This window comes from Notechis scutatus, chromosome 3, assembly GCF_049901735.1.
Source record: "Notechis scutatus isolate UNSWTSFEM ecotype Mainland chromosome 3, rNotScu1.2, whole genome shotgun sequence".
NCBI lineage: Eukaryota > Metazoa > Chordata > Lepidosauria > Squamata > Elapidae > Notechis > Notechis scutatus.
Window position 1 is genome coordinate 129,696,946 of NC_142011.1, and position 26,877 is coordinate 129,723,822.

General features: G+C 35.0%; 1 protein-coding gene across 3 annotated transcripts in view; it reads right to left on the reverse strand.

Moving 5' to 3' along the window:
• The window catches only part of LOC113415857 (cadherin-12), an 817,727-nt gene that overhangs the window by 194,791 nt on the left and 596,059 nt on the right, over positions 1–26,877 (reverse strand). For 2 of the 3 annotated variants that reach the window (XM_087961174.1, XM_026673444.2), the window contains one exon: positions 8,834–9,259. The exons of the other annotated variant lie outside the window; for it this stretch is intronic. In XM_087961174.1, coding sequence (XP_087817300.1) covers positions 8,834–9,064 — 231 coding nt within the window. In that variant the 5' untranslated portion in view covers positions 9,065–9,259. The remainder of the gene's footprint in view (positions 1–8,833; positions 9,260–26,877) is intronic. 3 annotated transcript variants of the gene reach the window in all.

Genomic DNA, 26,877 nt, shown 5'->3' on the forward strand with positions numbered 1-26,877 from the left:
CACACAGAGAGAGAGAGAGAGAGAGAGAGAGAGAGAGAGCTTGAATTGACAAATTGCTAATCGGGAATTTTTAAATAAAAAGAGAGAACTATAAATGGTCCAATACTAATTTTACTGGCTTGGCAAAGATATCTTGAAGTTAAAAAAATGTGACAACTTCTCACAAGTCAGCATGTTGAACCAGTGCTTCTGATGTGTGTAAGAATTGAAAAATAGACAAAAGGTCAGCTTCCTTTTCCAATTGCTATGCTGTGCCCTATTCTGTTTATATCTTACCACAGAGCTTCACTTAGATTGACCAAAAATATTCTGAGAACACCATCTGCACAGAGGATATCTGGGTAGAAGTAATTTGCAATGGAAAAGCAATAGCCACAGTTGCAACTTTTGAGGGCTAGACTAGTTACAACTTTTCCACTTTTCTTCCAGCATAGCTGCCAAAATAACCTGACAAGTCAAGGGATGTAAACAATCAGTGAATATAGAATTAAGCACTCCCTTCCAATCTCTCTCTTCTCTCTCATAGCATCCCAGGCCCATCTCTCCAAAACTACCTTATTTAACAACCAGCCATCTAAAAATGCTTTAATTTTGTGGCTTCTGGTAAGGAATAGTGGACATCATCTCTAACTAGTATGCAAAACTTACTGGTATATACCAAGAGCCTTGGTGCCAGCAAAATGACAAAAATAGCCTATCATATCAAGCTTTATATTTGTGCACATATTGCCAAAGCTGAAAATAAATAACTAAGGAGATTGATAATTATGAAAACACAGAATGTTGCATAATTTTTTTTGATACAGGATAGGAGAATTTTGGCTGGTATAAATCCTAAATAAAGACAGACATAAGCATCAATTATGTAACTCTTCAGCAGAAAAAAAACCCCTATCATGCTCACAGTTGTGCTTCTTGCTTTCTTGTTAATGAGGTATTTGTTATGCATTCATTAGTTTGTATTCTATCATCCAGATCCATCCATATTTTATTTTTATCTTCGAAATAGAAGTAGTACACTGGGGACTTATTTGCTTAAAAGTCTACACTGAGTACTCAAGGATGCATCAATTTATTCATCTTAAACTGAAATTATACCCAGGATACATGCCTAGCAAAACAAAAACACCAGACCTTTATTCATCATTATAGCTTCTCCCCCCTGTAATAAAATGTCTAAGTAACAATTAGATAATTAGATAAACTTCCAGTGGCACTTCCATCGAGGATGGACAGAGACTGCGATTGTGCGTGGCTTAGATCCGTGCTTACCCTGTTGGAGGGGTCCCTATGGGACTGAACCATCAGACTCACCTCGGAGAGGTGGGGGAAAAGGGCAAGATCACCAGCTGGGTTGAGGGGAGCTGTATCTCCCCTCTCTGGCTTGGTATACTCCCCTGGAAGACAGGGAGAAGCAGCAGTTTTAATGGCTTCCTGAAGATGGGAAGCTACCAGGACCTAAGTGTGTGCTGGAGAGGTGAAGTGGTGAGTGGTGTGTATCCAGACAAGAGAAGTTGAACCTTTTATTTTAATAACCCCGAAAAGTAGAAAGAAAGATTTCTTGCTTGAGAGTACAACAGTGGCGAATAGAAAACAAGAGGACAATATAAGGTAAATAAAAATCTGGATTACAAAAGAGCTATAATGAAATTAAGGACGGAATTGGGAATAATATACAGAACCTGGCATTAGTTAGGCATTGGATAAAATGATGAACTTTCTTAGAATTGATTATACTTTTTAAAAAAAGCCAATGGTTGAAATGCTTGAAAATTAACATTAATATAATTGAAAAAAGGGAGAAAAAAGAACTTTGAAAAATGGAAGCGATATAGAGCGCCACCTAATGGTATAAGGCATTTTTTCCTGGATGACTTTATGGAAAATTGCTGGTCTGTTAAATGTGTGAATGAGAAAAGAGATAAAATAAAAGACTTTAACATAACAAGAACCCCGGAAGCTTAAAAGAAAAAGTGGAAGATTGCAACAAGGGGTTTATTGGACACACTGGCAGAAAACGTAATGCCATTTATAGCAGAACAAAGGAATTCTAGAGAGGAGGAGCGAAAGGAAGAAGAAAATAGCCAAGATGGACATGAAGATTCAGAGACATTGCCAAAAGACACAAAAGGAACTAAAACTAAGACATTGACGACAGAGATAATAAATAAAAGAGAAAAAGCTCCCAAGAGTAAGCAAAAGAAGAAGAAGCTGTACAAGAAGTAATTTCAAAAAAAGAAAAGAAAAGGAAAGTAGGGAGGAAAGATGGGGGACTGGCAGGTGGAAATAAATGTAATATTAGAGAAAAAAAGAGGGATAAAGAGGAAAAGCTAGGAACACTTAGTAAAGGGAAAGCTGGCTAAAACTAAGAGAAATGACAAGGCCTAGAGATTTAGAGATAAGGGTTAGATGTAGCATAAAAGGGGGACACCACATGGGAATGTATCTTTGTATTTTTTTTATTAGAAATGTAGACTGGGGACATTTGAAGTTTATAACTTACTGGGAATTTCCTTAAGTTTATTAGATAATTATAGATGAGAAAAATGAAGATGGAGTGAGTGATATTAAGAGGGTTCTATTGTTATTAATCCTTTTGTGTGTGTGTGTGTGTGTGTGTGTGTGTGTGTGTGTGGTATTCAGCTTTGTTTGGGTATTTTCCCACATCATTATAGTTGTGCTTTTAAAGTTGTAGCAACATTTCGGCAGAATCTCATCTGCCATCATCAGGCTTGTGTATTGATGTACTGCCTAATGATAGCAGATGAAATTCTGCCGAAATGTTGCTACAACTTTAAAAGCACAACTATAATGATGTGGGAAAATACCCGAACAAAGCTGAACAACATATATATATAGACTGCCCCAAATTTAAATCTGAAACCACTGTAAAAGTCTGACTCACAGATGAACACTATACAGAAGCCTGATGATGGCAGATGAGATTCTGCCGAAACGTTGCTACAACTTTAAAAGCATAACTACAATGACGTGGGAAAATACCCGAACAAAGCTGAATGCCATACATGTAAGTACCCACGAAAACTTAAGAAAACAAATATCAAACCTCTACAGGGAGGAAATAAACAGCCAGTTCAAAACCTACGAGAACCTGGAAATTAAAAGAGCAGGAATACTATGTGACCTCCAATTCCTATGCAGCTGCAGAGACAACAATACTACACCAACCTGCTTCAAATTAACATTTCATCAAAGCACGGCAGCCACTAAACGTATCCTGAAAAGAACTGAAATGGCTCTACTAAGGAACGAGCTCCACAGTAAGAGATTCCAATTAGATCAGTTAAACAAAGATTTGCTAGCACTACACCTGGAATTGAGCAGCAAAATCCACCCTCTACTTTGGGACAAGATAAAACAACTTACAACTTGGAGAGCTGAATCTGAAGGCATTTACAAAACAGGAAAAATTATTGAAAAAATTAAAGAAATTAGAACGTGACAAGAAAACCCCCAACAACTCACAACAACACCTGAAACAATTAGTATACAACGTTTCCAACAGAGAACTCACCAAAACAGAAACAGATGTCCTAACCAAAGGATTCAATTATGCTATAGCACCCAAAAAAATCCCCACAGAATCCATCATATGTGCAGTAGAATCCAGCCTAACCAAATTAAATACAGATGAAGCTGATAGAATAAGACACCAAGTTACCAACATCCTATGCACAAGCAAACCACCCAAAAGCAACTTGCAGAAAGAAGAAATTAAAGCGCTACAAACCCTGAAAAGAGATAGCAGCATAATCATACTTCCAGCAGACAAAGGGAATGCCACAGTAGTAATGAACAGAAAAGACTATGAAACAAAATTGACAGACCTACTCCAAGACCCCACATACAAACCCATAAACACAGATCCAACCACATATCTGCAAAAATTAACCAAGAAGAAAATTATAACCAGCCACATGAGCAAAGAGATCCAACAGACGATCATCCCAAGAGAAAAATCTTCCAGATGCCCCAAACTATACGGCCTCCCAAAAATACACAAAGAAGGCATACCTCTCAGACCCATAGTCAGCTCCAGAGGAGCACCACTACAAAACCTAGCTAAACACTTAGCAAAACAGCTACAGCCCCATGCTGAAACAGCAGCTTCACATGTACAAAACTCATACCACTTCTTGGAAATGATCAAAGATCTACATGTGGAGCAAGAAGATCTGCTTGTAAGTTTCGACGTGGTTTCACTATTCACTCAAGTCCCGATAAAAGAGACCCTTGAAATAATCAAAAATAAATACCAACCAGCTAAACACCTCATGGAACTAACAGAACACTGCTTAACCAACACATATTTCATATACAAAGGACAAAGATACAAACAAATTGAAGGAGCCCCTATGGGATCACCACTGTCACCCATCATTGCAAACCTGTTCATGGAAGAATTCGAATCCAGAGCCCTGGCCAATGCCATCCACAAACCCAAACTATGGTTAAGATACATCGATGACACATTTGTGATTTGGCCCCATGGAAAAGAAAACCTAAACAATTTCCTAACACACCTAAACAGCACACACCCCAAAATCAAGTTCACCATGGAAACGGAAACAAACAAACAACTACCATTCCTAGATGTACTAATCTACAAAAAAACAGATGGCACACTAGGACACACCGTATACCAGAAGAAAACACACACCAACCGCTACCTCAACGCCCAATCCCACCACCACCCAGCACAGATAAACTCCGGAGCTAAAACACTAATTACTAGAACCAAATGCCTGGCAGACAAGACACACATTAAGACTGAACTATGCCCCTGACCAAAGTACTGACAACCAACGGCTTCCACAAAAGCAAAATCACCGGCTTGATCCACAAAAACACACCGAGACATAATAGAGACCCAGAAGATGAACAGACCTATGGAACAGCTGTCCTGCCCTACATAAGAGGTACTACAGACAAAATTAGTAAGATACTACACAGACATCACATCAAGACTGCCTTCAAAACAGACAGAAAAATAGCAGCCATCCTTAGAAACCCCAAAGATAAAATTGACCTGGAAAACCAAGGCATATACCAAGTCTCCTGTGCATCATGCCCGGCCACATACATTGGACAGACCAATAGAAGAATAAACACCCGCCTGGATGAACACAAAAATGCAGTCAAAAAGCTGGAACACACTTCCTCACTAGTCCAACACATGGAGGCCACAGGTCATAGCATCAACTTCAATGGCACCAAAACCCTAGCCACTATAGAAAACCCCAGCCACAGAATCATCAGAGAAGCCATAGAGATTGAAAAAACACCAGAAAGCATGAATAGAAGGGATGATTCCACCAGACTGTCAATCATTTGGAAGCCTGCACTCACAAACAAAAAAATCTCCACACCACTAGCCAGACAAGCACCTGGGCACAAACAGATCCCCCCTGATACCTCCAGCTCAAACACACCCCAACCAGGCACCCAGATGAAACCTAGCTTCCTAACTAATGATAGCCGTCCATTTACCCAGAGCCAAGCTGCACTAAAGGCCTCCAATAAAGTAACACAATGTTGCCAGCCAATCAAGATACAAAAAAGAGCCAAAAAACAGACAGAAGATATTAGAAACACCAATCAAGCAGAACACAGCAAACTCCAAGACCAATAAACACAGACCAAGACTCCCAACCAATCAGGATGAAGAAAAAAAACAATTCTGGCACAGCAATATGCTGCCGCAAATTTAAATCTGAAACCACTGTAAAAGTCTGACTCACAGATGAACACTATACAGAAGCCTGATGATGGCAGATGAGATTCTGCCAAAACGTTGCTACAACTTTAAAAGCACAACTACAATGACGTGGTAAAATACCCGAACAAAGCTGAATGCCATACATACATATACATACATACATACATATATATATATGATGGCAGATGAGATTCTGCCGAAACGTTGCTACAACTTTAAAAGCACAACTACTATGACGTGGGAAAATACCTGAACAAAGCTGAATGCCATACATGTAAGTACCCGCGAAAACTTAAGAATGAATTATATATATATATAATATATATATATATATATATATATATATATATATATATATATATATATATATATATATATATATATATATATATATTGTGTGTGTGTGTGTGTATGTATATGTGTGTATATTCTAAAATATGCTAATGATTATATAAATGATATTAGGAAAGAAGAGAATATGATGACTTGGGTGAAAATCTGGTATTAATTATGTTTAAAAAGTGTGAATTAGGGTTATATAAATGCTATAGGTTGAAATTGGTCAAAGGGAAGTAAAAGAGGAAATTAACTATTTTTATTATATATTTTTTCTTTGTGGTATACATGAAATAGAAAACACAATTGATTATACAAAGGATATGAGAAAATAGAAAATATAATGAACTAGAAGGGATTATGTGGGAATGTAAAATAATGAATGAATTATAATCAAAATCAGGGGAATGAAATTTATTAAAATTATATAGGTAAATTTTGGAAACAACAATTAGATAATGATAATCTGAAATCAAATATAACAGATCTTCATCATTTTGTTCCTGCTTATTTTAACTCATTAGAAGCTGCAATTTGATCAAAAGATAGAAAGAGCAACAGAAATATTTTAAGGTGTTACAGTAAAATGAACAATGTTATCTGAATGAATATTAATCTCAGAAATAAGAATACATTGTCTCAGCCTCAAATTTATTTTAAAAAGCACATAGGCAAAAACAAAGATCTGTAATAATCAATAATCTTAAGGGAGAGGTATTCTTCAAAATTCATGCAGACATTAAATGGTTTATATATTTATGAATCTATGTGTTTTTATCACACTAAATCCAGTCTGAAATGCTTCTTATGTTCAAACTAATTATGATGGCAAATAAAGAGCTACCACTGAATGTAAAAGATAATCTATTCACATTTTCCTTTCTTTTCTTTCAAAATGTCTTTTAATTTCCTCTCTAATACAAAATTCTACCATTCTTCTGCTTTCAACAGACAAGTCAGCATGGAAGTCAGTAATGGAGAAAAGGGATAAGAAGAAGTATAAATGAAATAAGCTTTTCCTCTGAAAGTATAACTGTGTAAAAAAAAAGGCAAACAAACAACATAGTAGGGAGTCACAACAATAATTGCTATTTGCTGTGAGCCGCAGTGGTGCAGTGGTTAGAATGCAGTACTGCAAGCTACTTCTGCTGACTGTCAGCTGCCTGCAATTTGGCACATTGAATTTCACCAGGCTCAAGATTGACTCAGCCTTCCATCCTTCCAAGATGGGTAAAATGAGGACCCAGATTGTTGGGGGCAATATGCCGACTCTGTAAACTGCTTAGATAGGGCTGTAAAAATATTATGAAATGGTATATAAGTCTATTGTGAACATCAGATCCATGCCTTTTTTTTCCTTGCACTCTCCCAAATTAATTGCTACCAAGGCAAGAGACAAGGATAATGGTCCCTGAGGAATGGGGAATATTAAAGGATTTTCTGCCCTCGTTTGGGGAAAAAATTGCAAAATGCATGATAGTTTTATTCCCTTTATTTTCATCCTTTTTTTTTTTCAAAAATTCGACTCCAAAGGATTAAAAACAGTTGAAAATTCCATCCCTCCAATTATGTTAGTTGGTTACTGCACTTGTTTACTGGTTAAAAAAGAAAAAACAAAGTCTCACTCAGGCCATAAAAAGTGCCTTTTGTTTTTGTTATTGTTAAATTTCAACTTCCATCATCTCAGATCATTGGCATTCAAATATGGGCATACAGAATCATACAAAACTTGGGAGATCATGAATCCTCATTCTTGTTTAGAGAAGACTTTATTGTTCTTTTAGGAAAACAGCAATATTCATCATGCCTGTAGGTATATTTTAAGATGTACAATATCCAAAATTTTATGACAACTTGCCATTTCCTTGTGATAAGTCTAATAGATGTAAAAATACAATGAAACAAACTAAAACAAAGCCTCAAATTGCAAGAAAAAGTTTGGAAAAATGGTACAATATGACATTGTCACCTTTCTCTCTTACTAGAATCCAATTCCTAGTATCAGTATAACATTTTTCCTTGTGGATATAAAAGTCTATATGGACACGGGGCAAGAAATACCTATGTTTTCTGTATAATAACAATTACATCGAATGGTTGCATTTGCAAACAGTGATGCAAGCTGATAGAAGTCAAATTTCATCAAATTATTCAGTTGCATAAAATATTTGTTATACCATATTGCATTGTCATATCACAAAGCTGACATCCTTACTGTAACATTGGTATACACAAATATATACACATACAGGTGTTCTAATAACAACTTTGAACATTAAACATTTCAAAATACCAAATGTTTGCAGTTTATTTAATTTCTTTCAATGGAATAAAACATAATCTTATACAAATTTATTCCAAAGAAAGCTTTATTAACTTAACTGGGGTCCACTCCAAGATAAATAAGTACACGGTGTATCAAATGATATGTCTGAATTATTAGAATTTGTTTCTCTATGCTGAACATTCAGGATTACCCATCTTCAAAAAACATCCTTCAAATATTTTTAACTTTTAACCAATAATTGCAGGTGAATTCTTCCTTGAGCTACTAAAAATAAAGGCAATGATTTTATATATAATGGATACATCTTCCAAAAAATATGATTTTATTAAACTATGCAAAAATAATCACAAATTAGAATAACATAGTGACAAAAGTGAAAAAGTTGTTGTTTTTAATAAAAAAATTGTGACTAAAAGTTAAAGAAAAATCTCCTTTGAGTGAACTTTGATTTTAGAAAATTAAGCATTTACCTTTCCCACGTACTGGGGTTCAGAGCCCATGTATTCTTCCAGGACAAAAAACTGATTCCAGACCCAGCCTCTCTTGACCCGTAAGGTGGGTATCCTCCATTCAGGGTTGGTGACAACATTTTTCCTTGACTCAGCTTTTGAAATATGTTGTGGTTGCGAATGAAGTAACATTAAGATACCTCCATTGAACAGGACCCAGAGAAGCAGGGATAAGCAGTTCCTTGTAAGCATTGGCAATGGTTTCTCTACTGCAAGGATTTAAAAACTCCAATGTTGAATGATGAGCTGAAGAATCCAGGTTTGAGGTTGTCTGTTGACCTTCACCGCTCAGCTTTGGATTTTTTTTTCTATTGCCAAAATGCTAACACAAACATTAATTCTTCTGTTGACAAGGTTTCTGCTGCATAAAATTCCATCTAAAGGGACCTATAAAAGAAATTTATATGGCAGCATGAAATTGTACAAAAAAAAAAAATACTGAAGTAGTCATCCAAACTCTCACCACTTACTTAGCTTCTGCAGACATTGAATAAGATAGAAACAAGAGAGAGAGAGAGAGAGAACTCAAAAGTATTATTGGTATTTTATGCTATAGCACTGATTCACAACCAAATATAGTAAACTAATACTAGCAGTAACTCATTCTGCTGCTGCTATGTATTATTTTAGTGTTTCCCCTTTATGGCCCAGTTATAGAACAAAGCCGTTATACACCAGTAAATGTAGTTATTATTTACTCAGGATTCACAAGGGAAAAGAAAGAAAAACCATGAACGAAAAAAAAAAATGAGAACAAGGTTAGTCTCATCTCGTTGGCACATTTATGTTAGTTTGGAAAGAAAACTTGTAACCTCCCTCTCCCTTCTCAACTACTGTATATTACAACAAGGATGAGCTTGATTTACTGTCTACTCCTTCAAGACTGCAAAACCAATACTCAGTCTCCAAATAATGTTTTTTAAGGCTTTCTAGAACTTGGTATGTTACACAAGAGGACACATTTGCAATATTCCCAAAGTGAAAGTCTCCCTCCCATCACCAAATAGAAGCCCTACAAGACTATTGGTTGCAAGACAGGCATCAAGCAACTCCATAAACAGACACTAATGAAGCATGGGTGTTACATTTTATAACAATATGCACTAAGGTATTTCTCATTTGTGTGCCTAGCTGTACTGTGTGCTGCTGTGTTCTGCCCTTAATGGGTTTAACTGCAACTAGGCAAACAGAAATATCTCTATTTTCTCAGTTACCTGCATTTTGTAAATAATGTATGTCTATTGGGTCTTTTTAAAAGAGAAGATATTATGGAATGACTTTAACCACTGCCTTTATTTTCACACATGTGAGTTTCATTGAGTAGAACTTCAAAACCAAATAAAAAAATGCCAATTCTGTTGAAGTTCCCTTTCCTAAAAAATTGTAATAAAAGATACATCTCAGGATCTCATTCCTGCTCCTCCATCTAGCCAGAAGTTACCAAAAATACAGAGTACAGTAACACAGTACAAATAGTCTGCCTTACATGGTGACTTTTGCAATTATGACAGTGATGAAAAAGTAACTTTGTGAACAATGTCTATATTTCCTGTCTTTTCAACATTGCTCTCTCTCTTAACCAATGTTCATCATTACAGTCAATGAATATGCATTGTCCTGAGGCATGGTACTGTATACTATGTATTGTAGTACAGAACCATCTTGAACTCACCCCCAACTTAAGAAAAATGTTGTTTTGAAACGGAAAAAAAAACATGCCAGAGAAAAATCTGCTTTTGCTTTTATAGCTGACCCAAATAAACTGAGTACATAACTGTAGGCAAGAAGAATGATGAAGGAAAATAACGGGAGATTTTTAACTTCAATATATGAGAGATCAGCTGTTTTAATATTAGACAACATCCCATTGGCAATATCTCCCACATGATAAATTGCACTGAATGGGAATTTCAAAAGGTACAACAACTACTGTATTTTGAAGCAGAGCTCTCATAGGAAAACATATTGATGGAGTGACTACTTACAGCTCACTAAGTACTTGATGAGTACCACACATCATGCCAATGTATGCTTCCTAGCTACAGTTTGTAATTAAACATTTTGAGTATTTGCTTTTCACATATATGCTTTTTCTAAATAATTGTAGCTACTTTGTAGATTGATAATATTAAAAGGGTATAATTTCTGTGAATAAGGGCAAATCAAATGAATTTCACTTAATTTGGAGCTTTAATTTATGATTACAGCAGACCCAGAAGGTTTTAACTCTTTCACAGTGGCATAAAGTTGTGTTTTTGTTACAGAAACATGTAGTATAGCAGAACACACAAAGATAAGTAGAGCATATTATTAAAAACCAGACAGGCCCAGGAACTCATATAAGACAAAAATAGAAAAAAGGAGAGCAACTGAGATCAGCTACAACATTATATGTATAATATGTACATACATATGTATGTATACATGTCATATATATATATATATATGTATACACACATATATATATATATATATATATATATATATATATATATATATATATATATATATATATCTATATACTTTGATCTACGGAGAACACACACACACACACACACACACACACACACACACATACATATATATATATATATATATATATATATATATATATATATATATATATATATATATATATATATATCTCTACATAGACTTCTGTAAAGCCTTTGATTCAGTGGTACACGACAAACTACTCCTAACCTGCATAACTGGATAGAAGCATTCCTGTCAAACAGACAACAAATGGTCAAAATTGGGAGCTTTCTATCAAATTCTGTACCTGTCAACAGTGGGGTCCCCCAAGGCAGTGTTCTAGGACCAATTCTCTTCATACTCTACATAAATGACCTCTGTGATCATATTAAGAGCAACTGTGTTCTCTTCGCTGATGATGTAAAGCTATTCAACACCACAGACAATACTGCTACCCTTCAAAAAGACCTTGACTATGTAGCAGAATGGTCAGACAAATGGCAACTTCAAATCTCAACAAATAAATGCTCTGTCTTACATATTGGCAAAAAAAATCGTAAAATAAAATACAGGTTGAATAGCCAAGACCTTGTTGATGATCCAAACTCTGTCAAGGATCTTGGAGTACTCATCTCTAATGATCTAAGTGCTAGAGCCTGCTGTAACTACATAGCCAAAAAGGCATTAAGAGTTGTTAACCTAATCCTACGTAGCTTCTTCTCTGGTAATATCACACTAGTAACTAGAGCATACAAAACATTTGCTAGACCAATACTCCAATACAGCTCATCAGTCTGGAACCCACATTACGTATCTGATATTAACACAGTTGAGAAAGTCCAGAAATATTTCACAAGTAGAGTTCTCCACTCCTCTATTCATTGCAGAATACCTTATGCCACCAGACTCGAAATTCTAGACCTAGAAAATCTAGAACTACACCGCCTTCGGTCCGATCTAAGTATGGTATATAAAATCATACATTGCAATGTCCTACCTGTCAATGAATACTGCAGCTTCAACCATAACAATACAAGAGCAAACAATAAATACAAACTCAAGGTTAATCGCACCAAACTTGATTGCAGGAAATACGACTTCAGCAACAGAGTGGTCAATGTCTGGAATACTCTACCTTACTCTGTGGTTTCTTCCCCAAACCCCAAAAACTTTAACCTTAGACTGTCTACTATTGACCTCACCCCTTTCCTAAGAGATCTGTAGGGGGCGTACATAAGCACACCAATGTGCCTACCATCCCTGTCCTATTGTTTCTTTTATTTTTCTTATATGTATCCATGTATTCATAATTATGTTTTTACTTATACCTATTATCTTGTAAGCAATTGACAAACCAAATAAAATAAAATAAAATAAATACAAACATTCATTGGTGTAGCTAGGAGCAAAAGTAGCATTGGATCAACCATATTTGAATTCAGAAGCTAAGCAGAATCCATCCTAGCTACCACCAGGGACTACCAGAGCTATAAGCTCAAGCTAGGAGAACTATTTCATTATTGTTGTCCAGGAAACTGCATCCTTGTGGCCATGAATTAGTCATCAAAAGTCAAGCTTGACTTGAAAATGTCTTGACATTTATATTAAAGAGGATCTGGATACATATTACATTGCTGGATATTCTGCCCCAAGATCCTGCCCTGGCAATGCCAGTATAGCTATTTAAAACACAGGTTATTGAAGAAGTATATGTAGAAGAAGTTATGTCAAATAAAAGCATATACAGAACTTCTCTAGGAAGGGGATTGGTCTCTGTGGGCTATTCAATATCATGGAAATGGAAAACAGTTTATTTTCCACTGGATAGTTATGCAATATGTCAGAGGCCCCTCTCCCAACATTTCTTTATAAAGGAGAAAGCAATACCATTATTCCCTATATATAATTTCTTCTTCTCCCGTTATAACTCTCCTTTATGTGTATATAACTTTCCTTTTCTACTTTTAAATATTTACAGAGCTTTAGACAAGTGGATACATGCCAAACAGATCCTTCTTTTTCAATTTGTTACAGAGCAGAAACAATTTCCTTAGAAAGCAATGACTCTGGTGGCTTCTCTAATATTAGGAAACATCTATTTCTGTTAGATGCATACTGCATACATCCCAGATGGTAAAATACTGTATATCCCTCAGTTGTCAGAGGAGGGAAACATGTCAAAGCTTTAGGTTAGACAGTGATGAATTTTAAATAGCATGGCAATTCAATCAGAACTTCAATGAATGCAAGTTTAAATTAGTTGTTATGTTTGGAGAATAATGGAGACCAGACATCTGACCAGTGACTTCAAACTCTTTAATAACAGTAGATAGAACAGAACAGAGCAAGGCTATGGGCAGCAGTAACCCTTTTATAGGGTTGGCTGCTACCCTATTAACCAATAATATGTGCAACAAGTTCAACTAATACCCAATAAGAAGTGTCCTAATATTGGCCAATCAGGGACTTGTTATGGACCAATCCTTGTTCGTTGTTTAAGGACCAATCAGGTGTGCAGGCTTCCAAAACCCGCTTTGCATTTGGTCTTAATTACTTTTTATTGATTCACAACATTAGTGATCATTCCCAACAACAATTTTGAGAAGGACACAATGATGTTATCTGTTGCTAAACATACCATGAAGAGTTTTGTGGCATCTGTCATGGAAAATAGTTTGTTGCTCTATTGACTATGGCATCTTTTTATTACATATGCATCCGGAGAAGGAGCCTGTGGTTCATGAAAGTTTAAATCATAATAAATTTCAAGTCCTTTAAGGTGCATAAAGATGCTTTCTACTTTCAAAAGAACCATAACAGAGGCTACTAACTCCTCTGGGCAAACAGAGATCAAAAGACAGACTGGGTTTTTTACTATTGTGTTTCCTAGGTAATTAAACAAAGCAGGTCACTGGCTCTCAAGCATTACTCATTAAGCTTTTCGCCAAGTTCTCCTGCAGTGTTTGACTTGTTTTGCCTAGTATAAAAAGATAGATAAAAATTCTCTTAGCAAAGAAAGTCTTGTGTAAATAAATTCTCTAAAAATTGCTGCCTGAAGTAGAAACCAAGTTTGGCAAATCTTGTGCTAGCAAAACTGAGAGAAAGCAGGAAGAGAGAAATATAAAAAAAAAGGAAGGTGAAGTAAAAATCCAACATTTAACTATATAGCATAATATAGACAAAAAAGATACATGTATAAAAGTGAAAAGTTATCAACATAACAATTCTATTATCCTGCAGAATAATTTTTAAAAGGGGGCGGAGTGTTTGAAAGAATTGGCCAGAATTCAGGAAGTTGTAAGAGTCAAGTTCAGAGAAAAATTATCTTGTATTTGATAATGCAGATGACCTCCATCAACAAATGTAGGAACATGTCATTTTGTTCATCTCTTAGGAACTAAAAATATGTGAGAAGGATCTTGACCTGCACGCTGTGCTTGCTAATTGGCAAAAACACTGAGATCAGGGTTACCAAATTTGTGGTCCAAAAATCTGGATAGATCTGCTGCTATCTAGCAATTGTCTTTGTAGTTTAGATAAAATCATTCAGCTAGGATGGAATCATAGGCAACTGCAAGGGTGATGTTTGTATAATTATTCAATTCCATGACTTATGTACTTGTGTCAGACATCCTGACATGTTGGGAAATGCCCAGCCAGCCAGGGAGGAGGGCTCAAGTATGGAATTAGCCTCCAATTGCTTCTCAGCTGCAAAAATCCCGGACTGACCCCCTCCATCTGTTCCCAAGGAAAGGCAAGCAGTTTCAGAAAATTCCTGTATTATAGGCAGAATACAATGAAATAGACAGCTTGAACTCTACACATGTGAACTGGTTGTTTGTGCCTGACATGGCACAAATTTCCATTATTGTGTTATCATTTGGGGGGGCATTATCACTGTACTTTGCTATATATGGATATGCAATGAATCTGTCCTGTGTAATTATTTTATCCTCTATGCTATCAGATGCTCCAAAGCTAATGTTTTATGTTGACATTCTCTGGCCATTAATCTATCCTTCACTCTATTTGCTTCCTATTTTTGTTTTTATGTCATTTGCATTTTTTCCACCTGGATTTTAATCTGTTTTTAAACTTACTTTTGACATGTATAGTTATTGTAAATTGGTTTGGGCATTGTTAAAAGAAGAACCACTAATTTTTAATAAATACTTTTTAATTTAGAAAAATAGTGCAGGCAAAAGAAACTCTGTACAGGTAAAGGGTGAATTTATTACTCTTTTTCTGTCACCCTATGCTTCTTTGCTGGCATCAAAAGAGTGAAGTAAATGTGATGCTGGAGGAAGGACAAATCACTTTATTTATTTCTTCAGTTTATTCACTGGAAGTATTTTTCCAGTGCTAAGTATAAACCTCTTTTAGAGATAACACAGAAGTATGGAATATTAGCCTCTTAACTAATTAATTTGTAAATGAAGGTACTTATTTAGTGGGCTAATTTACAAGACAGTAATAAAAGGATTGAAAAAAAATGCTTTAGCATTCCTGGAAATACAAAATAATAAATTCTAATAAAAGGTTTGAGATAAATGACTTTTGCATAGAGATGAGATTCTTCAGATCTACTTATTTCCCATTATTTATTCTATTTTTCAAAGTAAGAATATATTTTGTTGTTGGAAGAATTCCAAAAACATTAACTGAGATCCATTAAGAAAATTTAAAGCAATAACAAGCAAAAGCCACTTTTCTTCTGAAATTCAGCAATTGAAAAATTAAAGACTCACTTGTAGCTCATGGATCTTGTGGCACATTAGAACTCATATGTTGAATTGTGCACATGGAAAGGAAATAAACACTCAAGACCTCGTGTAACAACCATCTTAAATTAACCTCTCCCCAAGTGTGTGTGTGTGTGTGTGTGTGTGTGTGTGTGTGTGTGTGTGTAATTATATCAGTGTAATATGCTCTACCCAACCATTCCTTTTTTACCCAATTTGCATAGTTTGATGTTGGATGTAACTTGATATAATTTTCTTCTTAGAAGGGGACAAAAAAGAGGGAAGGAAATATGAGGGAAAGAAAAAAGAAAAATAGAAGAAAAAAGAGAAAAACAACAAAATGAGTAGGAAATGACAGGTGAATGAAAAAAAAATTATCCAAGTTTTTCCTACCCCTTATAAGAAATAAAATACACCTGTAATTTTAGACTCTTTCAAGGCAGGTTCATATTTCAGTACAGTATTAATCTATTTTTTAATTGTGCCAAGTTCTTCCTGAATTCTAACATAACTAGAGCCATTCAGATTCTTATGATAACAAAAAAAAAAAAAAACCTTTCTGGAATGTTAAGATACTTTAAATTTATGTTGAAAATGTGGAAATGTCATTTTATCTTGCTTGGGGAACTTGTAAAAAAGTTTTTAAAATTGGGTTCAAAAACACACAAAAAGATTACAGAATTTACAGAGATGTCAAATTGACTTGTTTGATTAGGGAAAAGACAATTATTACATTTGTCAGTACAACTAATTATGGACTTTTTGCTGAAAATAGAAATGTGATTTATAAATTTGATAATTAGAAAGGGTAAAATATGGAAAGAAGGGTGTCACAATATGATTATAAAGAGAGAGGATAACTATTTATAACTGCTGTAAAGAGATAAGAAGCTTTTTTTCTTTCTTTGTTTCTTTCCTTCTTTCTCTCTTTTTCTGAACACACTGAACACACATTCTTTCTCTTTCTCTTTTTTTTCATTTGTTACTTATTTATCACTTTACTTCTCCCTTTTGTCTTTAAATTTGTAATGTTTTTACTCTATAAAGTGCCTTCAATAAAAATGCTATTCAGATTCTATTTAGCTATGCAAAAGAAAGAAGTTGTAAACTGACATCAGTGCAGGCACTTAATCGGGCTGCAAAGTTTGCTAAAATATTCCATCCCTTCTGACATAAAAAGGCACAAGAGCAGACTGTATTGTTTCCCTATGATTAAGCAAATCTCCACCCACAAAGCTGAATTCAGTGTTGGAAATAACCATAGAGAGGCAAGAATATACTGCTCAAATTGCTGGATGCTACAAATACAGCCAGCTGCCAAATAAGAGATGAGGACATTCCACAAAATAGTAAAACCAATGAACATTTATTTTGGGAACCAAATGGCTACACTAATGATTCTGCCAAATCATGAGAAAATCTTTTGATTTGGTGCTTCAACATCAATACAGGAGCAGATGTAACTGTAATTTCAGATTGTGCTTACACAAACTTCCAGAACCTGCCTTGTTTCCAACAAAATATTGTATCCAATCCTGGCAGTATAATATATATTGCCTGATGCTATAGCCAGCACCTGGAACACAAGTATTAGCTTAAAGTTTATGTATTCTGTTGTTAATTAAACAAGTTTATGTATTCTGTTGTTAATTAAACAATTTTCAAGTCCAAAAGAGATGTGTTTGTATGGACATAATGTGCCAAGTGGAAGAACACTCTCCTATTGTCCCCAATTATTAGTTCCTATTTCTTATATTTAAACTTATGTTTATTCTTATTTCTATTGTATTGTAAGCTTTTGACAAAATAAATAAATAAACACCTCATAGACTCTAACCATTCAGTTTAGAACTGTTCTTTCATACTTTTCCCCACTTACACCCTCAAATATACCAAATGACTTCTCCTCAGATAAAATCAGTATCTGTTGATAAAATATGTCAGAATTAAAATTTCACTTTTAAGAGTTCATCATTTTCCTTCCTAATATACCAATTTTATAGATAATAGTTAAACACATGAGAAAATTTAGTTTGGATGAGGAGGAGAAGAAAAAGAGGAACATAATTTGTTAATGCTGTTTATTTTTATTCTGAAAGCAAGAAAGAAGTTTTAAATTCAAAAGGGAAAAAGAAATTTCTATTGATTTTGCTTTTTTTCCCTTTACTAAAATTCAGAGGTAAGATTGGCCCCCACCTTAATACTCTTTCGAAAGACCCTCCAAGGTGTTATGGAATTCAGCAAGTGCTTTGTTTGACTGCTTTCATCAAGGGTTTGGATTTACGGTTTTATTTCTGTATGCAGCCTGGAGTCACTGTGAATGGGTTGGGCAACCATATAAATTTTCTCAATAAACAAAATGAATAAACACAGGATCCTCAACTTGACATATCTCTGCAGGTATGGCATCTGCCCCTGGCTTTGCCATTGGTTAACAGCAACTTCAACTACTACTGGAGTATTCATTGTGCTGGTGGGATTGATTTGGGGAACCCCATCTACTGCCTCATCATTAATGGATCAGTTGAAGATGGCTTCAAAATGTTGAGCCCATCTCTGCACACTCTGAGCCCTCTATATAATAAGAGTGTACCATCTATATTCAAAAGGGGGGAAACCCCAAGAGATTCAGGTCCTTAGGGAGTGTTAAGGTCTTCATAGAACTACTTCAACTTGTTTCTGTCAGGATATCCCTATATTTTGTCTGCCTTGGTACTCAGTCAGGAATCTTGCATTTTACAGTTTATTCTGATCTATCATATCAATACTGCTAAAGACATTTCTTTGGAAGCTGATGATAAATCATTCTGATAGACACAATGAAGGTGATGTTTTTCAAGAAGTAAAACTTATATCTCCTCATCATTCTCATTGAACCAATCTTGCTACTTGCAAGTAGAAGGCCCTGACATCTTCCATGCAGATGAATGGACAACATCCCTGAAGCATTTCTAGCAAGCAGTCCTTAGCAGATGTATATATCTGCTATATCTGAACATAATGACTGCTAGTGTCATATTAACTTCTAATGAGGCATTCCTGGTTAATCTATTTTGTGTGAGAGAATTTCAATCCTGAACAGCCTTTAAGAAAATTGTGAACCAAACAGATCATGACTAGAATAGTTACAATGAAATATTATCATGGTAAAGCAAAATGTATAAGAAACATCCTGCAGCTGTGGAAATCTTAACAATTTGCTGAGGTAAACATATAAACATATGATGAGAGCCAGAAGCATATAATGTACTATTCTTTTTGATAAACATGGTATGCAACTCTTCACTATATTTTCAGCATAGAGAGTATAAAATCCTATCACATCATCAAATGAAGCCCTAAATTGCCTGGATGGAAGCAATGTTTTTGCAAGGCTTTTCAAATTAGTGGTTAAAGATGTTTGGGTGACAAGAAGGTCCTACAATGATGTTCAAAATAAATGTAAGGCTAATTTCCAGGTTCAAATATGTAGCAACTGAAAAGGAAAAGAAAGAACTCTGATAAAAATTGTGAATTTTCTAGAGCAGAGAATAGCAGTTATATATTTAAGATATATACTTACAGAAAAGCAAATTCTGATCTAGCAAATGTGGTTTCTTTGAATTTTGAAAAAAGTGACGTATTTGTAATAAAATTAAGGTACATGGGGGTGTGTTAGTCATGGTTAAATATGTATAGAATAGAATTGGCTGAAAGATACAAAGAGCAAGGTATATTATGGAATGTTTAGGTTAGGATGTTTTATTCAGGTTTTGTCTCCATGGAGTGTATCTTAATAGATTATTTATGTCCATATAAATACTTACACAGGTATCTATTGAATATGAATGTTTCAAACATTGAATATAGTCTACAGTTATAAATGTAGTTGTATATACTCCCAAGTTGTTTTGTTAAAAAAAAAAAACATAGATGCTTCTTTGTATTTTGATTGATTTTGGTTTCTTGTTATAATTTTTCTAATGTGGTACTGGTTCCACTATTTGTTTTAAACACCAAGAACATTCTTTAATAATTTATGATATGCCCATGCATCTTCTGCATTAAAATACAAACCTACTGCATGCATAGCTTTAAAACATTGGATCATCGTTTATCACATTTTTTAAGCCTGTTGATCTCATTTTGTGCACAATGGAGGTGTGGAGTGAACACACATTTTTCTCCTCCTGGGATACAGGGTTGTGGTGCTACCTGGGAATGAGCTTATGTCCTTTGATTTCTTAACACACCAGCTCAAGATCCCTAACTTAGGTCATCGTGGAAATGGGCCAAAATGCCAAAACCAGTGAACAGTGATACTATGCTACAATTGGAATATCTAAAAGATGCTGCAACTGCAAGTTAAGCATTTCAAAGTGGCTCTTTTAGTTTTGATAAAAATGATCAAGAATTAAATGTCCCTCTTTTGGAACATTAACCCCAGGAAGATTAGACACTGGCACTCTTTCACAAGGCCCTGAAAATCTGGTTTTGCCAGTGGGCCTGGGGAACTCAGAGTGGGATTGGGCCCATCAAGTGGCTTGTTTGATTGATTGTTGTCATTGGGGTGAGGGGTAGGGGGTTATTGTTTTTATTTATGTATATTGGATTTTTATTTTTTGTTCAGAGTCACTAAGAGTGAGTGGATGGCCATATAAATTCAATATAGATAGATAGATAGATAGATAGATAGATAGATAGATAGATAGATAGATAGATAGATAGATAGATAGATAGATTAAACTGTCACTCATTTCAAGTAAAGTCACAAGCACTTTTTAAGTAACTAACAAAATGGCAATTGTCATTCTACAAAAGAGAGTCAGGCCCTGCTTGCTAGAAGGTCCCAGAATGGCTGCAATGAATTTTATTATTATTAATTCTGTACACAAAGGTGTTTAACACACTTAGATAATCTTACCTCTGACAATAACTATGAATGGACATTAAATTATGATGTTTTTGTAATTTTCCTTGAAGTATAGCAATTGACTGTACTTTATATCCAAAAGTACTTCCTAGTAGCTAGAGTTAATTATTTTTATTCCATGACCCATATTGCTATTATTACAGGAGTTAGGCAAGATTTTGCAGATACTGCAATTTCATAGCATTTTGGACACTGCATAAAAGTACACGCAGAAACACATTTGATCTGATTGCTTGCAGGCTCTGTGTTGATGATTCCTACTCTATTTCCTTTTCTAAGTTTTTACTTTCAACAAATCAGAAAAAAATAGATTGCTGAATCCACACTAGTATAATACTAATCTTACATATTTTTCACTGCAGTTTCTGTCTACTATTGCCCCTCATTTTCAAAGTAGAAATAAACATTTGTGCTTCAAAAGATATTAAAATAGGTTTACAACAAATCAGTTATTCCTTCTTAGGGGATTTCTCCAATGCTTATAAGTCAGCTTTAGCCACAAAATGTCAGCATGCATTAAAAATGTTACACTATCTCCCTTGGTAAAAAAAGGCAGGAAATCTGTTTGACCTACATGATTATGAATTCTAAAATGTCTCTACTGTGTACTCTGCATATTTCCAAGGTTCATGACTAATGAGCCAAGCAATTTTGCAACAGACGCTGAGTTGGTTTTTTAACACTTAGGGACAAAATTGGGTGCTACATCACAGAAAGTTGAATGTAATATATTTCATTTCTGAAGTGAATGTTGATACTTTCACAAAAGGATTTTCTAAGCCTAGCCTTGTGATTTCTGTCTAGAAACAATATTACCAACTTGAGCTTTCTGTGAGAAGGCAAGGTGGAATGTGAGCAAAATGACATATGTGACCTGGACATCGTGTCTTCCTTTGGCTTGACACCTAATTCCACTTAGTAGGGTCTTTTTCCTGTAAGTTCTTCTTTATGGATGAGATTCTCTCCTACTAAGAGTAGTTCTGTAGTCACGATTCAAGAGGTGCATATTATCAAGAAAAATAACCAGCATGAAAACAGCAAGATGGCTGGTGCAGCATAATGATGGAAGCCTACCCTGTTTTGTATGTACTGTATATTGTGTGCATACAAAAGGACTGAAGACTCATAAGGCCAGCCTTGTCATCTTGCAGATTTGGACACCTACGTCCCCTCTATGGGCAATGTGACTTTTGGGGAATCAAAATCCTGATTCACATATTTCATTTGATTTAAAAAAAAATCTGTTGGATTAAAGATTCTTAGTGCATTTAATTCAATAATCAAGTGTGCTCAATTCAGGAATAGAGGCAAGCAAGTGAAACAATTCACATAGTATTTTCCATAAGGAATGAGGAATGTTACTAATTCAAACAGGCTATGTTAGTTTAGAATAGTTTGAAAAATGAAATTAAATCATATTTCGCCTAACACTAATTACAGATAAAATGCAGTTATTTATTTATTTTACTATAAGACTGTCTCAATAAATGCAGCTGGAATCAATAGAATTAATAGAATGCTTATTGCCTAACCTTTGACAATAAGCATAAATTTGTCTACTTGTTGAAGCCTGACAGCATGTGGTTTAGATACAAAATCAATGATACATTTGTAAAGTTAAGCTTCCCTGAAGCTGTGCTTTGACATGGTCCTTGATGAAATGATATCTCTAAAAATATACCAACAATGAATGGCTTCATACTGAGAGTTTATACTACTGCGAACAGCTATTGCCTAGGCAGGTCCTGACCAGTAAATGCATATGCTATTCTTAAAAAGGAATATATTGAAATATAAAAGGAGTGAACAAAAGAAATTTCCACCATGGTACATAGTTTACATTTATGAAAAGTAGTATGAAAGGTAAAACCAAGAACTGTGTTTTGCAACTGAACAACACAGACAGAGAAATGAAATGGAACAGAGGTTTTGAAAAGGTATCACATTAGACTTCAATTAAAACATACTGTATTTAGAATCTATAATGTTTGGCTATCTTCTCTGTTTCTGTTCACTTAATTCTTCATGTTTGCTTTATATAGATTGAACCCTATGTGCATAGAATATTCCTCTGTATATCAGAAGTCAAATATTTCTCCCTGTTTATGCTTTTGTAAAAAAAATCTTCCATATCTTTTATATTAGTAAGAGAGAAAAAAAAGCAAGCAAAACCCTCAGTTTGTTATATATTTTAAAAGGAGTCTCTTTATATATATCTGTGTGTATGTATGTGTGTGTAAATATATGTTACAGGGATTGTTTATACAGTATGTGAGATGTACAATACAACTTTTACATATCATTGGGTTTTTTTTCCCCTCTAAATTCTGGGAAATTATAGTCAATTATGTGAATCAATCTCTCTCTCTCTTTCCCCCTCCCTCCCACTCTCTCTCTGCAAATATTCAAGAGTGGAGGACAGATTAGAAGCACAATTACATTAACCTACAGATACCCAACCTGCAAATCACACACTGTACAACCCCTAGATTAGGTGCAGCCTGCCAGAAGGTCAAGTGTGACCCACCCTATCTCCCATTATCCTACTGCCAAGAAACTCCCTGCTTCTGTTTGTGCCAATTCCCTTTATGTCCCTAGCCCAAGTCCTGTATCTTCAACTAAACAAATTCACTTGTCATGCAAATTCCAAAATGTGTAATGTTGATTATGTTAGAATGTGAGAGCTTAGCACTCAGAGAATGAATTTGTAGGAGTAACAAAAACAAAAATCATGAAGTTGTTATCAAAGTAATGGTTTTAACTTTGTCTGGAAATCTGTTTCTTCCTTACTGATTCTAAGTGACTCTGCCAATTTGCTCTTAGGCATGAATAAATTTATCCTGTCTTGTTTCATTATTGAAGTTTACTTTGTATTGTATTCTATTGCTCCCATTTCAATTTTAAAAGTATGGGATTGTAAATTTGCTTTTTAAAATTGAAGCGTTTATTAAATCACTTGAGTGCTTGTCTCATGTTACTTATGTGTGTCTACACACTAAAAAAGAACACACAGAAAAATTATTTTGAGTGATGGCAAACCTGTTTGATGTTGCTTTTTACACCATTGCACGTATGCAGATATGTTCACTAAAAAGACTATCTTGATCCTCTGAAAAAAAGCAATGGAACATATTTGCTATATTGAGACTTCTTCAGAAATTGGACATAATACTTTAAAATCCAATTAGTATTCAGACATATCTATAGGTCGCTAAAAAGCTCTCTCCTTGGAGAATTTTATAATGTTTGGAAAGGTGTAAAGATAGATGAGAGGATGACCACAGCAAGGTAGAAAAACTCAATTCCAGTGGTGATGAGTACATCATTGGAGAACCTAAAGAACCAGGTTGGGAACACATCATCATAGAGAAAATCTATCTATGTGGTTGCTAAGAGTTGATCCTGATTTGATGGCATATAATCAATCGATTATTCTAGGCCTTGCATTTTTCTATCATTTTCCACTCTTTCTCTTTTACTTAGTTTTGGCATATATAATAAGAAGTTTCCTGTTACATCCTATCACTGTTTCATTGGAATTCTGTTAAGCACTTTTTTTCTATGTTCAGTATATACACAATTTCCAATTAATGTGGGGGGAGGAAATGTTTAAGTGTTAAAAAAATTTTTTTTTACATTTATACTTTCAGAGAAACTGCCAACAAGTAATTATTTTTAAGGAAAATAATGATAATGGAGGAGGTGAAGAGGAAGGAGGAGGAGGAGGAGGATTAGGAGTTGTCCAGTTATTTTCAAAATATCAGTCAAACAGCCTCAAACAGCACATAAGTCACTCCAGCAATCAAAACAAAAGGTAACTGAATCTTCAAACCTTTCCCTGTTTACCTACCTTTTTTTTTTCTTTACACCTTTCTTTCAAATATTGTAATTCTGAAATGAAATTTAGAAAGAATACCCAAAGGATGCTGGAGAAAATGAGTGATAGACCTCTACAAATATTATAAATTATTGGCTAAAAGAAAGAGCCCTGCACTGCTGATAGAGAAAAGAGAATGTCAGCAATTGGAAGGGAGTCACTCTGATATATGATACAATATAGATTTTGAAAAATATTTTTAATTCAGTCATCCCAGTTAAATCAGACAAATGCCAATATATGATTTATCTGCATGGTTAAAGAAAATTGACTGTATCCTATTGATTCCTCTGAATATATTTGTTTTTGGAGACAAAAGAGGGTGTCATTTTGTCACTTTGAGAGAGAGATGCTCAAGGTTGGGCATCTGACCATGATTGTGTTATACTTGTTCAGTGTCAATCTGATCCTGAATCAAATTCAAACATTTCAAGATACTTATTTGGATAATATAATTGTCAATATGTTTTAGTACCTAGATAAATGATGTACCATGATCTGAATGAATGAATATAAGTTTATTACGGCCTTAGACCAGCAATAGACACCACTATTTACAATATACATAAAAAATACTGACACATTGTAATATATTAATAGTGGATAAAAACATCTGTTAAGAAAATACATGTTCTCAAACAGTTAGGGGCACTCCCTGGTTTATATGAGTGGAGAGCCAATAAGTATGTGTGTAAATATCATTTTCCAAAGTTTGTTCTATTTCCAAAAATTGTCACAAATTGACAGCTATAATTCTGTAACTATTTTTTTTTCTAGTAGACATTGCAGCAACACAGAATTTTGCACTGCACGCCTAATAGCTGGGTTTGAATCCTGGAGGAGAAAGTCTACATAAAAATTATCTGCCCTCCCTGGCAATCTCTCTAGTAAGGAGAGAATATACAATGACCTTTATACTCTGTATAACTCACAGTACAATAAAACATGTGAGATATCTTCAACTTCTCCTTTACCACATATACATACTCATTCTTCTATTGGTGTTTTCTTATACCTGCCCTGAAGGAATGCTGATGGGAAAATATTAAATCTGGCTCTGAAGAATGCTATTCTTTGTTTTTGGAAGATCAGATCATTTAGATATCTTGCTGACTCTCAGACTCCCTGTTTAATTCTGTCCCTGCTGTGGCGAGCCAACCTATTTAGTTCTTCTTGGAACTCCATGTCCCTCATTCTATTGATTACCACTTGCTTTGCTTGGTCAAAGCCTAGGACATTAAGAATACTGGTGAGAGCCCATAAGAGCCCAGCTTGTGGTCTATTGCCTGTTTCCAGGGGGAGGGGTAGTTATCAGTCAGTACTAGAGGGGTCGGTCCCTCTGGGAAGAAATGCATTTTTAGCCAATGAATGATCATTGTCTTCAGGCTCTTACATGAATTTGAGGCATGCCTGTCTCAATTCTTACCTGGGCATTTGGAGTTCCTTTGGGTGCAGCTAAGATGGCTCGCAGGAATTTGGTTTGTATAGGTTCTAGCAAGTCTTTTTTGCAAGGATTCCTGTTTGTGCCCCATATAGAATTTGTGCCAATGTTTTGGCCTCAAAAAGTTTTAAGGTCTCAGGTACTAATTGCCCTCCAAAGTGTTTAATTGCATTTGAGGACCTATAGGCTGCTTGCAATGTGCAATCCAGGTGTGACTTCCATGTCTCTTGTGAGTGGAAAACTACCCCAAGATATCTGAATGTCCTGACCTGTTCTAAACTATACCCTTCTATTTTCCAGGAGTATTGTCTAGGTCTTTTAGCAAAAACTAAAACTTTTGATTTATCAAAGTTAAGGACCAGCTTATTCTGTTTACAAAATTCAAGTGTTGCTGTAATTGCTCTCTTCAGTCCTATTGGAGTTTGTGACATTATAGCAGCATTACCGGCATATAGGAGAATTGGGATTTTACGTTGTGCTACTTTTGGAGGATGTAAATCAGGGTTCTGTAAGAGGTTGATCAGAGGATTAATGTAAAAGTTAAAAAGGGAGGGGGAT